The sequence below is a fragment of the Anolis sagrei genome, chromosome 3 (genome assembly GCF_037176765.1).
Source record: "Anolis sagrei isolate rAnoSag1 chromosome 3, rAnoSag1.mat, whole genome shotgun sequence".
Lineage (NCBI taxonomy): Eukaryota > Metazoa > Chordata > Lepidosauria > Squamata > Dactyloidae > Anolis > Anolis sagrei.
Window position 1 is genome coordinate 264,408,437 of NC_090023.1, and position 18,703 is coordinate 264,427,139.

Here is an 18,703-nt window from a genome sequence, read left to right on the forward strand (position 1 = left end):
TATTAAGACAATTTAGGCACATTCTGCAAAAGCAGTTACAGTGTTCCCTCGCTACTTCGCGGTTCACTTACCACGGACTCGCTATTTCATGGGATATATATATATATATATCATGGGATATATATATATATATATATATATATATATATATATATATATATATATAGCGAGGGAACATTGTACACCCCGGTGGCGACCAGGATAAGAGAGGTAAAAAGGGTGAGGGGGCAACTCTTCCTCCCCCCTCACGCTCCTCGTGGTTGCCGCCGGGGCCTCTTGCTGCTGCTTGGGCCCCACAACACCTCCGCTGCCTCTTCTATCGCAGGGCCCAAGTGGCGGCAAGAGGACCAGTGGCAACGAGGAGGAGGAAGATGAAGGTAAAGATGGTAAGGAGGGAAAGGAAGGGGGGTATCCCCACTTTGCGGTTTTTCACTTATTGTGGTTGTCCTGTAATCAGGGCCGTAGCCAGAAAAAAATTTCGGGAGGGGTTGATATTTGGGGGAGGGGTTGAAAATTTCACGGGGGGGTTGAAAATTTCACCGGGGGGGGTTTGAAACCTGCCTCCTAGCTCACGCTGAAGCAAAGAGCACAGCAGGGGGCAGAGCAGCCTTCCATAGTCTGCAGCTCCGCCCCTGTCAACCACCTCCACCAAGTCTGGCCTCCTTAATGAGAGCATTCAACACACACACCCCACAATGACAATAATAATAATAATAATAATAATAATAATAATAATCCTTTATTTGTACCCCGCTACCATCTCCTGGAGGACTCGGTGCGGCTTACAAGAGGCCGAGCCCAAATACAACAGTAAAAACAACAACAAAAATACAGCAAAATAACTCAAAAACAAGGCAATAACATTAACAACACACCATGACACAAATTAAAATCTGTGGCAGGGCCAAATGTAATAATTAAAATTAAAAAGTGCTGGGCATGACCAGGTGAAAAAGGTAGGTGTTTGGAGGAGGATGGGCATGCAGTTATCCTGGCTGGGGCTTGCCTGATGTCCTTAGGGAGAGAGTTCCAGAGTCGAGGGGCCATCACCGAGAAAGCCCTATCCCTCGTCCCCGCCAATTGCACTTGCGATGCAGGTGGGATCGTGAGTAGGGCTTCTCCAGATGAACAAAGAGATCGTGTGGGTTCGTACACAGAGATGCGGTCACGCAGGTATTTGGGTCCCAACAGTGTGAATAAATTGTCAATATTTGCTTGAGATAGTGCTTGCAGTTCTGGAGGGACTCTTAATTTTTTGCATCTCATAGACTTAGCATGGGGATTGGGTTAACCAGTTAAAATTCATGAGTAAACCAGGTTTTTAAAAAAATCTTAAACATTTTGGGGGGGGTTGAACCCCTAACCCCCCCCCCCTCGCTACAGGCCTGCCTGTAATGTAACCCTCGCAATAAGTGAGGGAACTGTGTGTTTTGTATAAGCTTCTCAATCAGGAGTAGTCAAATGTAATGCTTGCTTTGGTCTATAAAGCCCTAAACGGCCCTGGCCCAGTTTACCTTTCCAAACGCATCTCCCTTTTTATGAACCACCATGAAGATTAAGATCAAGATCTTCTGTGTAGGCCCTGCTCTAGGTCCCACCACTGTCACAGGTGTGCTTGGCGGGGATGAGAGCAGGGCCTTCTCATTGACTGCCCCTGGCTATGGTACTCTCTTCCTGGCAGGCATGTAGCTGGGGGGGGGGGGCTTAAGGCGCTTCAGCCCTCCCCGAAATTCTCATGGTGGTCCGCGAGAAGACCTTACTGGTACATTATTTAAACTGTTACGTTTATTCATATCATGATCTGATCACCATGATCAATATATCCCATATGCATGGGAGTATTGGGGTAACGATATAAAAGGTTTGCTAGTCTTTCACTCAGACTCACCTCCCCCCACCCCGCCCGGAATCAAAATCCTGGCTACGGGCCTGCTTCCTGGCAATATTAGATCAACCCCTTCCCTCCTGTCCTTCCCTCCTGTCCTTATTTTATTTTATTTTATTTACCACACTTTTATCCCACCCTTTTCAGCCCGAAGGCAACTCAGGGTGGCGTACAGACTGGCAACAATTAGATGCCGAACACACATAAATACATCATTTAAAACAGGTTAAATCACATAATAAAATTCATACAAAAACAATTTTAAACTATAAAAATCAATGACTTCCAGGTTTAAATCCATGTCCATTTGCATCGTTAAGCCATTCCATATTCGTTCACAATACTGAGTTATCTGGTTACAATGAGGTTCCAAAAGGTTGCTCAAAGAGCCAGGTTTTTACTTTTTTCCTAAAGGTCAGGAGGGAGGGGGCCGATTTAATACCCCCAGGAAGGGAGTTCCACAGCCGAGGGGTCACCACTGAGAAGGCCCTGCCCCTCGTCCCTGCCAAGCGGTCTGTGAGGCAGGCAGGATCGAGAGCAGGGCCTCCCCAGATGATCTTAAATTCCTGGAAGGTTCATGTTTGTGTATATACCTGATCTCCTGTTTACCAATAGGTACATTTTGGACATAATTTGAGGAATTAGCTTCCAACTCCCAGAATGGAGAGAGCTATAGTCCAAAGCATTGCAAACTCATGTTTTGGACCTAATGGTCCAGGTAGCTGATATTATTAATAACGCAGTCCACTGACCAACTGACTATGATCATCCTTACTGATGTAACTATCACGTTGGCATGTGCTGTTTTCTCTTCTTGGGCACCTGATGACAATAAAATGTTGTCTAACATTCTAAGAATATTTCTGTGCATTGTTCAATACCTCCCTGCAACTCTTTACTATTATTATTCCCCTCTAAAGGCAGCTCCAGTGTCGTAATGATAGGATCCAAAATGGTACCACAGGAAGACACACATTGATTTGCATCCACCAAGATTCAGCAGGAATCTAAGGAAGCATTCTTCTATGATGCCTCCTTCGTTGGACTGTGCTAGCTGAAGCCCAAACTATTTTTCTTGCTCCACCTGCTGTTCTACTACCTACAGACTACCTTGAAAAAAATGCTATAGGTTGGTCAAATCGAAGACTCCAGAAGGGAAACAGGTTTGTGGAGACCATGTGTGCCTTGGGTTCTTTCTAAAATGGCATATAATCAAGATTATCAAAGCAGACAATCCGCATGATCTGCTTTGAACTGTATTATATGAGTCTACACTGTTACACAAAGCGTGTTGTATTCCAGCAACCTAATGCCCAAAAACCCAGATGCAAAATAGTCTCAGACCAATAGTCAAGGTAAACAGAAAATCTTTACTCTCGTAACTTTGCAGAGATGAAACAAAACTGGCAATGCTGCACATACAAATCAGCAGTGCAACATATTTACACAGTCTTTGTAATATGCATAAGCATCTTCTAAGCCAGTGTTTCTCAATCATGCTAATTCCGCGACCCCTTAATACCGTTCCTCATGTTGTGGTGACCCCCAACCATAACATTATTTTCATTACTACTTTAATAACTGTAATACTGTTATTTATTTATTTATTTATTTATTTACTATTCTTGTATACCGCTGTATCTCAAGCCCGAGGGCGACTCACAGCGGTTTCCAAACAGCAACAGCAAAGACAATAACAATTAAATTACACATTTCCATTACTAGCTAATAAACAATCATCAATACACAATTATCAAAAAATACACAATTATCACAAATCCCATCCCCGATCGCCTCATCATCCAAGCGTGATCCAAATTCGTCGTCCATTGTTCCGTTCCTATGTTCAAATTACCAGAATTGCACTGAATTACTCAAACGCCTGCACAAACATCCAGGTCTTCAACTTTCTACGGAATGTCATGAGAGATGGTGCCAGCCTAACATCTACAGGAAGGGCGTTCCACAGCGGAGGAGCCACCACCGAGAAGGCCCTATCTCTCGTCCCCGCCAACCGTGCTTGAGAGGCTGGCGGGATCGAGAGCAGGGCCTCCCCGGAAGATCTCAAAGTCCGGGTGGGTTCATAGGCCGAGATGCGGTCAGATAGGTATCTTGGGCCGGAACCATTTAGGGCTTTATAGGCCAATACCAACACCTTGAATTGGGCCCGGTAGCAAATCGGCAGCCAGTTATGAATCGTAATATAAGTATCGGATATGCAGGATGTATTTTCATTCTCTGGACTACATTTGGCACAAATACCCAATACGCCCAAATTTGGTAGAATAATGGTAGTGTGGGGTGGGGGGTTGATTTTGTCATTTGCGAGTTGTAGTTGCTGGGATTTATGGTTCACCAGCAATCAAAGAGCATTATGAACTCCACCAACAATGGAATTGAACCAATCTTGGCACACAAAACTCCCAAATACCAACAGAAAATACTGGAAGGGTTTGGTGTGCATTGACCTTGAGTTTTGGAGTTGTAGTTCAGTTACATCCAGAGAGCACTGTGGACTCAAACAATTATGGATCTGGACCAAACTTGGCATGAAAACTCAACATGCCCATATGTGAACACTGGTGGAGTTTGGGGAAAATAAACCTTGACATTTGGGAGTTGTAGTTGCTGGGATTTATAGTTCACCTACAATTAAAGAGCAATCTGAACTCCACCAACGATAGAATTGGGCCAAACTTCCCACATGTAACCCCCATAAGCAACAGAAAATACTGTGTTTCCTGATGGTTTTTGGCGACCGCTCTGATACCCCCTCGCGACCCCTCCAGGGGTCCTGACCCCCAGGTTGAGAAACGCTGTTATAAGCAGTAAATGGGAAATCAAAACAACCTGAAGTAAATAGCCATTTCACCATCAGCATCTCCTGCTGTACTCCACATTGGTGAAACAGAACTCCAGCAGCAGACCACCAGAAAAACCAGCACCCACCAGAAACCCAGCACCCACCACACTATATTCAAAAAACTCAAAACAGTTATATCCCCTTGGACGTGGCACAAGATTGCTGCTTGACCTACTTAGTCAGCTGAACAAGCTAATTACAAACATTAAGGTTTTTCTTCCCACATATACTTGTGTCCTGCAAGGACTTACCATAACATATAATCCAGTTCAAAGCAGATAATCTGGATTTTATATGGCAATGTAGGCCCCTTCCACACGCTGTATAAAATCCCACATGAACTGGGTTATACGATAGTGTGGACTCAGGGTACTTCCAGGCAGTATTAAATTATGGGTTTTAAACGGGCAAAAAATCCCAGGACTTCAGAAGAGGTCCACATAAAGACCTGTTGGTTCCAGGATTTCTGCCTCCATTGTCCAGACTTGATGTTTTGTTGTGAGATTTAGAGGCTCCCAAGATGGTCATCATGCAACTTCTACAGGAAACTTCAACTTAAAAAAGAACTCATAATGCAGATATACAGATAATCACTGCAGTGAATCACTACAAATCACTTTGTCCTGGCCAGAGAAACTGTGCCCTCCAGATGTTTCATGAAATATCTGCCGCGCAAACAAAGTTTACGGGGTAGGACCACTTCTGCTCAAGTCCCCACTGCACTATCAAACAGGAACACACACTTTCAAGCCAGGAACAGAATTTTGTCATTATTGACACTTTTTAGAGCCTGGCTGCCTGGCCATCTGTCCAGACAGATTTAGTTGTGTACTTGTGGCACCTAACAACAGGGTGCTGTTCCCGGGTTATCCATGGCTATTCCTGATTGCTCTGCTTGTGAAAAAATTTACAATATTGACTAGGGGGCCACAACTTTCTCCTGGCCAAAAATGTGCCCTCCACAAGCTTCATGAAGTTTCTGGCACACAAACAAAATTTCTGATTTCTACTCAAGTGTCGCCTTCTTTTTAGGAACTGACCAATTACGAACAAACATCTAAAACTCAGGAACAAACCTAGATGTTAAAAAATCCAATAGTTTTCGATTGCATGGGCATACAGACATTTGAAGATGCGGATATTCTGCTCAAAATCACAATATTTCTACACTTGGAAATCCCTTTATGCCAAGAAGCAGGAAAATCACATTCAAAGCACCCCTGACAGATGGCCATCCAGCCTCTGCTTAAAAGCCTCAAAGAAGGAGCCTCCTCCACATTCCAGGGTATGAAATGACAGCTCAATAATAACAAAAAGCCTGAAAGAAATGAAGAAATTTGTAAGTTTCAGGAAAAGTTCTTTTGAAAGGTTTCCAGGCATGGGCAAACTACCGGCTGTTAGGAATTGTGGGAGTTGATGTCCAAAACACCTGCAGGTCCCAAGTTTTCCCATGCCTGGCTAGACAGTCCTGCTTTTTCTATCTCAGTGAAAAGAATAAATGTGAAATGTAGAGACTGGCATGGAGATTGGAATGCTTCTAGGTGCAAAGACATCCCTGTGTCCATTTTGATTAGCAAGAGTTTTTCCAGATATGAGATGTGAATCTGTGTCACTAACCACTGTCAGAGACAAGAAGAACAACTTTAGTAATCCAGTGTATTAAATGGGGATCAACCTAGCAAATAGGATCCTATGCCAGCTGATGATAAGAAAAAAGAGTGAGGCAACTTATTTGAAGAAGCAGGATTTGGTTAAGCTTGGTTCTTTTAAAGACACCTGTGAGTTCATTAATGGGCAGAGACTGGATGGAGCTTTGATAGAGCAAAATCCCATGAAGGAAAAACAACCTTTGATATTGCTAAATCCCAAACCTCCAGAGCTGCAGAAAGAGACCTTGAGAAATGTGAAACTGCAAGGCAATCTTTATAGGGAAGCCGTGAAACACAGATACAAAACACTGTTGGCGAAATATCAATGGTTGCTTTATCTGTGAAGTACACTGTTGGAGATGGCATGGATAAGCTCTTTTTGTGGTTCTGAGGCCCTCCACGGAGGTAGAGAAGAACAGGATATAAAAGTTCTAAATAAATAATAAATAAATAAATAAATTTATAGTCATTCGGGAATCACTAGCACTATTCAGAGATTCACACAAACTTTTACTGGCCCAGGTTTCGTCAACAAGAAGGCAATTTTTACTAATGTGTGATACTTGCCAAAATATTGGGACTGGTACAGATAAGACAAAAGCCAGATTTCGTCCCATAATTGGAGGCATTGACATTGTGGGATCATTATCTAGACCAATGTTTCTCAACCTAGGGGTCAGGACCCCTGGGAGTGGTCATGAAGGGGTGTCAGAGGGGTCGCCAAAGACCATCACAATGCTTTTCTCTTGGTCATGAGCATTCTGTGTGGGAACTTTGGCCCCATTCTATTGTTGGTGGGGTTCAGAATGCTATTTGACTGTAGGTGAACTATAAATCCCAACAACTACAACTCCCAAATGTCAAGGTCTGTTTCCCCCAAACTCCACCAGTATTCACATTTGGGCATATTGTGTATCCATGCCAAGTTTGGTCCAGATCCATAATTGTTTGAGTCCACAGTGATCTCTGGATGTAGGTGAAGTATGACTCCAAAACTCAAGGTCAATGCCCACCAAACACTTCCAGTATTGTCGAAGGCTTTCATGGCTGGAATCACTAGGTTCTTGTGGGTTTTTGAAGGCTATATGGCCATGTTCTAGAGGCATTTCTTCTGACGTTTCACCTGCATCTATGGCAAGCATCTCACCTCTGAGGATGCTTGCCATAGATGCAGGCGAAACGTCAGGAGAAATGCCTCTAGAACATGGCCATATAGCCCGAAAAAACCCACAAGAACTTCCAGTATTTTCTGTTGGTCATGGGAGTTCTGTGTGCCAAGTGTGGTTCAATTCCATCATTGGTGGAGTTCAGAATACTCTTTGATTGTAGATGAACTATAAATCCCAGCAATTACAACTCCCAAATGACAAAATCAATGCCTCCCCCACAACCCTACCCGGTATTCAAATGTGGACATATCGGGTATTTGAGGCTGTTAGCAATTGTGGGAGTTGAAGTCCAAAACACCTGGAGGGCTGAAGTTTGCCCATTGCCTGGTTTATACACTGGGCCCTTGGTATCCACTGCAGTTTAGATGCAGAATCCTCAGTCCTTACTCATCACTCACATTTGATTAAGTGGGAGTTCAGACAAACTCCCAGAATGCCAGTCATTGTCTACTGGCCACTCCTTTCTACATGTTTACTCAAACAGAAATGTCTAAAAGTAAAAAAGTTCACGGGAACTATATTTGCAAAACCCATGTTTGTTTGTTACTTTTCTATAAAATTGAATACATTCCACCAAACATGCCCAGGTAATCCCTAAATCCTTTAAAACAAAATGGTGTTACAATGTTTACCTTCTTGTTCTCTAGTAGAGAGAGAGTTGTGCGACATATTTTTAAAAAATCAGGAATTTGACTTTTGTGTACTTTGAAGAGTCATGATTAATATCCCAGTGATGATTTGAATGTTCTCCTCTTGTCAATCACTACAAATTGGCTCAATTCCCTGATCTCTTCTCCTATAGATATTAATTCTGGCTACATATTTCCTGAATTAATATCTATAGGAGACTAGGACGCGGAGCAATGGCTTCAAACTAGGAAAGGAGATTGCATCTGAACATTAGGAAGAACTTCCTGACTGTGAGAGCTGTTCAGCAGTGGAACTCTCTGCCCCGGAGTGTGGTGGAGGCTTCTTCTTTGGAGCCTTTTAAACAGAGGCTGGTTGTCCATCTGCCTATATTTTCTACAATAAATACAGATAAAAGACATGTGAACTATATGACTACAGTAGGCAAAGTCGGAAACCATTCAGAGCCCGGGAAATTTACTCTGTTGTACTTTTGTCAATTGTGCCAGAAGCGACTTGAGAACATACTGCAAGTCGTTTCTGGTGTGAGAGAATTGGCCGTCTACAGAGACATTGCCCAGGGAACGCTTGGATGTGTTACTATCTTGCTGGGAAGCTTCTCTCATATCACCCCATCTCGTGAATTTGAACCTGCAACCTTCAGGTCAGCAACCCAACCTTCAAGTCAGCAGTCCAGCCAGCACAAAGGTTTAACCCATTGTGCCATCACAGCCAGAGGCGGCCCTAGGTAATTTTCAACGGTAAACAAACAGAATTTTGGCGCCCCCCCCCCCAACCAATCACTGATATATATTTCCTGTTTGTCATGGGAGTTCTGTGTGCCATATTTGGTTCAATTCCATCATTGGTGGAGTTCAGAATGTCGTGGGAGTTCTGTGTGCCATATTTGGTTCAATTCCATCATTGGTGGAGTTCAGAATGCTCTTTGATTGTAGGTGAACTATACATCCCAGTATAGTTATACTATACAACTCGCATATGTCAAGGTCTATTTTCCCCCAAGAGCGCCTCAAGAGCACCCCTGGGCAAAATCAACTATACTGCAAATACTTATTTTGCGTAATGGGTTGAGCCGTCCCTGATCGCGGCTCTCACTCTGTTGACCTACAACATCCAGAAACCATTAGATAGTCATGAATTAAAGTCCTAGAGGTAACTTTTCCAAGCTCTGATGCCATAACCTTAGACACTTTGACTTTCGACTTCATCACATGGTGCAATTTTCCGGCCTCTGCGGCAAATTGGTGGGGCAGCGGGACAATCCCCCAGAGCTGGCCCTGTTGTTCACAACTTAATTTGAGAAGCAGTAATAAATTGGTGATTGGACTTTTAAAAATAGTATGATTGGCATTCTAATGTGGTAGAAAGTTTAATAATTGGGGTTTTTTTGTTTATATTTCATAGAATCATAGAGTTGGAAGAGACCTCCTGGGCCATCCAGTCCAACCCCATTCTGCCAATAAGTAGGAACATCACATTCAAAGCACCCCTGGCAGATGGCCATCCAGCCTCTATTTAAAAGCCTCCAAAGAAGGAGCCTCTGCCACACTCTGGGGCAGAGAGTTCCACTGCTGAACAGCTCTCACAGTCAAGAAGTTCTTCCTAATGTTCAGATGCAATCTCCTTTCCTAGTTTGAAGCCATTGTTCCGTGTCCTAGTCTCCAGGACAGCAGAAAACAAGCTTGCTCCCTCCTCCCTATGACTTCCTCTCACATATTTATACATGGCTATCATGTCTCCTCTCAGCCTTCTCTTCTTCAGGCTAAACATGCCCAGCTCTTTAAGCCGTTCCTCATAGGACTTGTTCTCCATACCCTTGATCATTTTAGTCACCCTCCTCTGGACACATTCCAGCTTGTCATCTTCCTTCACTTGTGGTGCCCAGAATTGGACACAGTATTCCAGATGTGGTCTAATTTATATATTAAGTGGTTCACAGTCTTTTAAATTATCGTTGTTTTAAAGTGTTAATACATAGATAATTAGATAGATGGATAGATGATAGATAGATGATATAGATAGATAGATAGATAGATAGATAGATAGATAGATAGATAGATAGATAGATAGATAGATGATAGATAGATAGATAGATAGAGATAGATGATATAGATAGATGATTAGATAGATAGATAGATAGATAGATGAGATAGATAGATAGATAGATAGATAGATAGATAGATAGATAGATAGATAGATAGATAGATGATAGATAGATGATAGATAGATAAGATAGATATATAGATAGATAAAATAGATATATAGATAGATAGATAGATAGATAGATAGATAGATAGATAGATAGATAGATATAGATAGATGAGATAGATAGATAGATAGATAGATAGATAGATGATATAGATAGACAGACAGACAGATAGATAGACAAATATGTAGATAGACCACCCCTTAATAGAAGCCACTTGTGCACAAGTAAACTGGGTTCCAATAAATAGAAAATAATATTAATTATGTTCTCTCATCCCTTTACTCAGCTGATTAATTGTTTGAAAAGGCATACCTTCTTGAATGTATCCTCTGTAAGCTTTACCCCAAACCGCCAAACACCTCCAATGAGAGGAAGCCGAAAAGGCCCTGGGGGATATCGTTTGCAAGACCAGAACTGCTTCAGAAATCTCAGAATCAGGCGTGGAATCAAAGTAACCAAAAATCCAAGTTTCCCCAACATTTTCTTGTTGTCCTCCATCAATGAACCTCCTTAGATAAAGGTATTGGTCTTCGAAATATGCTGTTCCGCTTTCTTGAGAGATGTTTCTACCTGCCACCTCTCTTTTTGTCTGCCAGCATCCTTTTATGCATTCTGTTCCCTAAGACTCCTTATTTAAGTCGCCCTGTGGAATCTACTTTCTGACACCTTATTCAAGAAGCCCAGGAATGTGGTCCTCCAGATAGGTATTATAGCACCAAATGTAGATGTAAACATAAACACAGTTAATCGCTTTGTAAGTGTCACTCAAATAATTGAGGGGAAGGTTAATATCAAAGGTCATCATTATAACCCAACCCTCCACTAATATAATATCAATTATGTGACACACATGTCCTACAAATGAGTTTGCTGTATCTTGCAAACTATATATGGTGTTGTTGTTCATTCGTTCAGTCGTCTCCGACTCTTCGTGACCTCATGGACCAGTCCACGCCAGAGCTCCCTGTCGGCCGTCACCACCCCCAGCTCCTTCAAGGTCAGTCCAGTCACTTCAAGGATGCCATCCATCCATCTTGCCCTCGGTCGGCCCCTCTTCCTTTTGCTTCCTATATATGGTATATAGCTACATTACACTCTCAGACATCTATGGAAAGTTCTTCAAGTGTCTTGAGATGTTTTGCTTTTCCTCACTACCTTCATACATACGTCTCTCCTCAAAAATATTTGTGACTTACAGACAGATTATGAACAAAATAGATTCTGTAGGTTTGCTCTTAAGTTGAATTTGTATGTAAGTTGGAACAGGTACATTTTAAGTGTAACTCCAGCCATTTTTTTTTAGCTCTGCATAGCATAGAGAAATGTTAATATCCCTGCAATATTTGTTTTGCTGTCTGTTCAGAACAGTGGTTCCCAACCTTTTTCTGACCAGAGACCACTCTCCAACATTAGTACCTAGTTAGGCGATCCCTCTATGCCGTCGCGCCTAGGGGCTATAACTCTTAGTGAAAGAGACATAGACATGACATCTTTCCCCCCAGGGGATTGCTTCTTGCCCTCCTTTAGGAAACTGGAACTCCCAAGGACCTAAACACTGTAGATAACCCAAAATAGGTTTTTATTGTTCACAAAGAGTTATCCCTTTAAGACAATAAGCTGGAAGTTTCAAAGGGGTAAAGGAAATATACATTGCAGTCTCTGGTTGTCTTGGGTCCAAGGAGATTTCGCAGCTGAGAAGCTTTTCCAGGTTCACTCTTTCTCAATGGCTATAAATGCCTGAACATTCACAGCCCCAATCCAAATGGCCTATATTTGAAGACACAAAGCCTTCCTCTGGTGCCACAGGACCGGTTTGAAGGCACTTGGGTCTCCTCAACGTTGTCCAGGGCGATCTGGGCATGAAGTATGAGTCCCAAAGGTAAAAACCTTAAAATTGGTGATGAGAAGTAACTTAATTAAGAGCTTTAGAGCCAAGTCTCTTTCTCACGTCTATCTGATAGAAAGTTTGATGGTAGAATGGAAAAGGAAAAGCTCTGCCCAAGGATGATCGTCCTCCAAGTGTGGTGTCTTGGCGGTGGGTCCGTAGGTGGCTGTGGAGCCCTATTCTTGATCTGCTTGTTCTCCCACAGTGAGGACATTGGTTTACAGGTGAAAGGCAGTCCCAGTCAAGGTTAGCTTGAGACACCTTCCTCTTGGCACGTTTCTCCCTGTCACCTTCCATTCATGCCTCTTCGACTTCCACCACACTGGTCACAGCTGACCTCCAGTTAGAGCGCTCAAGTTGCCAGGGCTTCCCAGTTCTCGGTGCCACAGTTCTTAAGGTTGGCTTTAAGCCCATCTTTAAATCTCTTTTCCTGTCCTCCAATGTTATGTTTTCCATTCTTGAGTTGGGAGTAGAGTAACTGCTTTGGGAGATGGTGATCGGGCATTTGAACAACGTGGCCAGTTGAGTTGATGTTGAGTTGATGGCGTAGGAGCATTGCTTCAATGCTGGTGGTCTTTGCTTCTTCCAGCATGCTGACATTTGTCTGCCTGTCTTCCCAAAAGATTTGCAGGATTTTTCAGAGGCAGCGCTGATGGAATTGTTGAATACAAAAAGGGTTGCAAATCAGTTTTTGGTCAACTTTAGATTTGGTTTGATTATTTGCTGATTCAGAAAATTGTATTGGCTCAACGACATCAGCTCTAATTTCTGATACAGAACATATGCCATCCAGTAGTCGCCATCTGCTCCCCCACAGAAAACCATATTTAATAATTAGAGCCGCGTACCTTATTTTAGGTCTCATGGCCCACCAGTGGGCTGTGGCCCACAGGTTAGGAACCACTGGTTCAGAAGATTTCATGTCACTTTCTATCCCTGTGACAATTAGGTCTTGAAAATTTTGTGTTGTTGTGTAAACCAGAACTGGTGATAAAGCTTCAATGAAGACACCTTATTACGGGGCTGAATTTCCCTTCCTGGGGGTAGATTTCCTCTCACTTCCTTCTAATCAAAGGACCAAACTTTTTAATATCAACACTAGCACTTTAATGTTTGAATTGGGCTGCAGCTGAGATGCTGTACTATTCATTTTAATTGCTAATTAGCACTGTGTTTTAATGATTTTTAAATTGGATAATGTGTTGTTTTTATCTCAACTTAGGTTGTCATGGTTTAATATGTTGATGTAATTTTACCTTTATGTATGTGTTATTGCACATGTATGTGCTTCTGTAAGCCTCCCTGAGTCCCTTCTGGGAGATGGTGGCAGAGTATAAATCAAGCTATTATTATTTGTCTCACCTCCAATTTGTAACTAGGAGTCGTATGAAGGGATTGGAAGAGAAAGTTAATGAAATTAAATATCATTGACGGAGATATTGTAGAAAAGCCAAGGAAGTGCACAAGGAAAGCAAAACATATTCAGGGAGGAAGCAATGGAAAATATTTTGACTGAGAATAGAGAAATCTTTTAATACGGATGTATTCGTGTGATTGAAAAGTTTGTTCAGACCTTTTCAGGATTATTTATTCGCTTCAGAAAATAATTTCAAATTAAGCATACTCTAGTTGATCTGTGGATGCAGAAAGATAACGTTCTAGGAGCCCATGATTCCATAGCATTCAGTAAAGTAATATATAAATAAATAGAATTGTTATTATTAATAATAATAATACACTAAATAGATAGATAGATAGATAGATAGATAGATAGATAGATAGATAGATAGATAGATAGATAGATAGATAGATAGATAGATAGATAGATAGATGAAACAGAGGAAAGTGAAAAGTGCATTTCTCTTGGGAATTTCCTTCAGCTGTTGGGAAGTTTTCCCGTGATATGAGATTAGGTCTAGGTCTTCAGATGGAGAGAGTGAAAGATAGATTGATTAATCATTCGGAGAAAGGATTTCCTTGAAATCCAGATGTGTGAGGCATGATCCCATTGCTTCTTGGTCAGTCTTGAGCTTAAATTAAGTGGTGTTTACTTGGTGTCTCTTAGAAGAGACAACTATGCCATAAGGTGTAGGTTCCTGTCTGACCTCTCCAGTTCATGATTCAAGTTTCCTGTGTTTGCCTATGTTCCTGGAAGGGTTTGTCTTGGACAAAGTTCCTGTTTTCATGCTCATGGATTTGTGCCTGTGATTTTGACTCTCTTGACTTCATGTACTTGCTCGTTTTGAACTACTTCTCTTTTGTATATGGGCTGCTGCTATTTTGTAGTTCCTTTTCTATTGCTCTTTTGGGAAATGCCCTTTTTCCATTTGTACATGCTTTTCTTAATAAATGCTGTAGTTAGTACTACTGGACTCTGGTGTGGTGCTGGGTGAAAAGGTATCCCAAGGCTAGAGTGCAAGCTACTCTATAGGAATGAGATGGAATACAAAAACAAAAATGAGCATAAGAGAGAAAATCAACAAAATAGACTTCCACAGAATATGTACTACACAGTATAATGGTTCCCTCAATCCCCTCTGTATGCAGAATGCCATGTTCAAAACATGTGGCACTCTAGATGTTGTTGGTCTCCATCTCATTGAAAAGTATAATGGGATGCATAGTCCAACAGTCTCAGGTTTTCTACACATTCTGGCATGAGTACCTACCAACAAAGTAGCAACAAACCACTAAAATACAGGTCTTCACGCACACAAATGGTACAGACAACAAGTGAGACAACCAAGGAGAAGAAAGCAAGTTTAGGTTCACCTGCCTTGGCCAGCCTTTAATTGGCCAGCAATGGCCATCAGTACTACAACTGAAATGACAAACAGTTTCGGGGCCTCAGCCAGCCTGGAAACCAGACTGATAATCAAAATAACCAGCATCATCAAATAATGCCTGTAGGTGACCTAATACTGCGTTACCTTAACCAAATCAGATCAACAAGATGCTGGTCTATAATTTGCAAATGTTTACTTCAATAATGACTTCTAAATCACAGCTTCTTCCAATGGGGACAAGAAAACCCCATCTTGGAGTAAAGCATTAGTCATAATTGTGATGGGACTTTCCCATATCTTTTGATCATGCGCTCACGTGTGAACTGGGCTCCCTAGATCAGAGATCAATCAGACTCTCGTCCTACAGTTTAGAGATAATCATAGAGTGTGTTTTGATTGCTTTTTATGGCGTAGGAGCACCAGATCAGTTCCATAATCATTAAATGACGAATAGAGCTGATCCAGCATAATGCTGTCTTGACCCATGTTACAAGAAGTTGTTGGATAATCCCAAAATTTAGGATTATCCAGTTACTTCAGATCCATGTAATCAACTGTGCCACTTCCCATTACATACCATTGATTTTTCCCTGTGTCCAGTCAGCTTCGGGAAAGGGGGTGGCACCTGCTCTTGGAATGCCACTATCAAGTGTGTCAAGAGGATCAGAGGTGGGTCCAATTCCTCCTCTTCCCAGTGTGCTGAATATCATCATTCCAAGCACTGAGGAGTGTTCAGTGTCTAATTGGCACTTTGGTGCTTGGTCAGCACTGCTAACGTAATTTAGGCTGGATCTTTGTTGTTCATTCATTCAGTCGTCTCCGACTCTTCGTGACCTCATGGACCAGCCCACGCCACACTGCCCTATATCCCAGGATCTGAACCCAGATTATCTGCTTACCCCAAATTATCTGGCAGTGTAGACTCATACAATCCAGTTCAAAGTAGACCAGATCCTGGGATATAGGGCAGTGTAGATCCAGCCTTGGGTGGGTGAGTGGCATCAAACAGCTTCCGCCAGTGTCACAATACAGCTCTGAGACTGATGGTTTAGCTACCACCAAAGCTGATCTGGAGTAGCCCACTCTGGGTCACCATCACCAACTGTAATTGAATTTAGGCCCCCTCTATACTGCCATATAATCCAGTTCAAAGCAGATAATCTGGATTTTATATAGAAGGGTAGAGGGGACCTTACTCACACATCTTAGACAGACTTCCTGGATCAGAGATCTATCAGAACCCCATGGTATAATGAAGTATTGATCGTATTTATGATTAGATTGATCTATATGGCATATGTGGCTTGGATCTCCTGGATCTGAGACTGCACTCCAAGTGGTTTGGAAATTACAACTAGTCCAACGGGTGGCAGCCAGATTGCTAACTGGAGCGACATACAGGGAGCATACCACCTCCTTGTTGTGCCAGTTTCACTCGCTGCCGGTCCACTTCCAAGCTCAATTCAAAGTGCTAGTTTTGACCTATAAAGCCCTATATGGTTCTGGCCCAGCTTACTTGTCCGAACGCATCTCCCTCTACATCCCGCCTCACAGTTTAAGATCATCCGGGGAGGCCCTGCTCTAGCTCCCGCCAGTGTCACAAATACGTCTGGTAGGGATGAGAGACAGGACCTTCTTGGCTGTGGCCCCCACCTGTGGAACTTGTTCCTCAGCACGTGTTTTAGCCAGATGTCCCAGCGCCCAAAGTCCAAATGCAAAAACTCTCAGACCAATAGTAAAAGTGAACAGAAAAATATTTACTCTTTCCTCAGCAGAGATGAAAACATAAACTGGCAATGTTGCATACAAAAACAAGCAGTGCAACAAACTTTACACAGTCTTTATAAGAAACAGAAAATAAGGCATCTTCATCTTACAGCAAATGAGAGATCAAAATAAACCTTGAGTAAATGCTATTTCACCATAGCCTCCTCCAGAATAGCTTCTCCAAACTGCTCCCTAGAGCAAAGCCTTTGTCCATGGGTCTCCTCAGAGAAAAAGCTCTCCAGAAGCTCTCCTTCAGCATCTCCTGCTGGAACTCCATGCTGGTACTCCAGAATGTATTCAAGAAAACTCAAACAGGTATAGCCCCTTGGGTGTGGTCCAAGATTGCTGGTTGACCTACTTTGCCAGCTGCTCATGGTAATTACACACAATAAGGTTTTTCATCAACACACATATACTTGGTCCTGCAAGGACTTATCGTTAACAGATTTCGCTTCCCACTGAGGTAAGATCGGCTCCGTCCCTCCTGTCATTTAGGAAGAAATTGAAGTTGTGATTCTGGGACCAGGCTTTTGGCCAACAGACATAGATAGCACTTTGGACATAGAATTGGATATGGAATTGACTGGAATGTTACGGCTATTAATACTGTTTTAATGAATGTTTTACTTATTGTTTTAATTGTAATTATATTGTTCTGTTATATGTAGTGGCATCAAATTGCTGCCAAATGTAAGCCGTCCTGAGTCCCCCTTCAGGAGTTGAGAAGGAACGGGATAGAAATACCGGAAATAAATAAATAAATCTTGGCCTTGGTACACGACCACCACATATGAAAGTACGTCCCCTCTAACTTACCACATTTCCAACATTTAGTGTTTATGTTTTTGTAACATTTTCCGAGTTTCTTAGGTGTCATGTACCATCTGTGTGCTTTCTTTGAGATCTGTTGCTTGTGTATATTTGATTTTTGTTTTCCATTTTTCTTTCCATTTTTCTTTTTTGATTGTTTTTCCCAGATTTTCTGACCATCTTATCATATAGTTTTTTTCTCCCTCTGCCTCTGTATTCCATTCCAATATATTTTTGTAGATCTTTGCTATTATTTTTCTTTCTGTATTTAGTATGGTATCCCAAAAGGTATCGTGTTCTTGAAAGCCTTTTTCTTTGTCTATTTTATAGCATTCCTTTATTTGTCTATATTGGTACCAGGATATTTTTTTTGTTTATCATTTTGTTTTTGTTTGTTTACCAAGGCCAAGATATACTGGAGAAAAATACAGAGGACACTACAGGAAATACTAAGTATAAGAATCCCATTCGACCCAGAAATATTCCTATTAGGAATAATAGACCAAGAAATAGAGAAGAATACTGATAAAATCCTCTTTCTGTTAAATACAGCAGCGAGAATTTGTTACGCGAAACTATGGAAAAAAGAAGACATACCGGAAATTAGCGATTGGTTAGAAAAAGTGATAGATATCAAAAACATGGACAGACTAACATATTTAATCACAAAAAGTAAAGGGACCCCAATAAAAGAGACCGACTGGACAAAGGTAACAAACTACCTAACACAGAGAAATGGACACACAATAACATGAAGGGAAAAGAAAACAAGACTGAAGAATGAGAGAGAAAAGAAAGAAGAGGAAAAACCACCAGAAAGATACTCAGGAAGTCAACAAAGGAGCTATAGCAATCTGCTCCTAATTTTCTATTTTATTTTATTTTTTCATTTTTCATTTTTTTAATTTTAGCACTATTTTTTTCTTTTCATGATTATTTTTATTATTATTATTAGCTGTTTTTCTTTTTGTATCTGATTACTTGTCTTTCAACTATCATCTTTTTATTTTATTTTATTTTATTCCCCCCCCC

At 41.7% G+C, this 18,703-nt stretch overlaps 1 protein-coding gene across 1 annotated transcript in view; it reads right to left on the reverse strand.

The window, feature by feature from the left end:
- Positions 1 to 11,009, reverse strand: part of LOC132769795 (cytochrome P450 2J5-like) — a 30,228-nt gene extending 19,219 nt beyond the window's left edge. The window contains exon 1 of the mRNA XM_067466097.1: positions 10,736 to 11,009. Within this exon, the coding sequence (XP_067322198.1) occupies positions 10,736 to 10,921 (186 nt within the window). The 5' untranslated portion in view covers positions 10,922 to 11,009. The remainder of the gene's footprint in view (positions 1 to 10,735) is intronic.
- Positions 11,010 to 18,703: the final 7,694 nt, after the last annotated feature.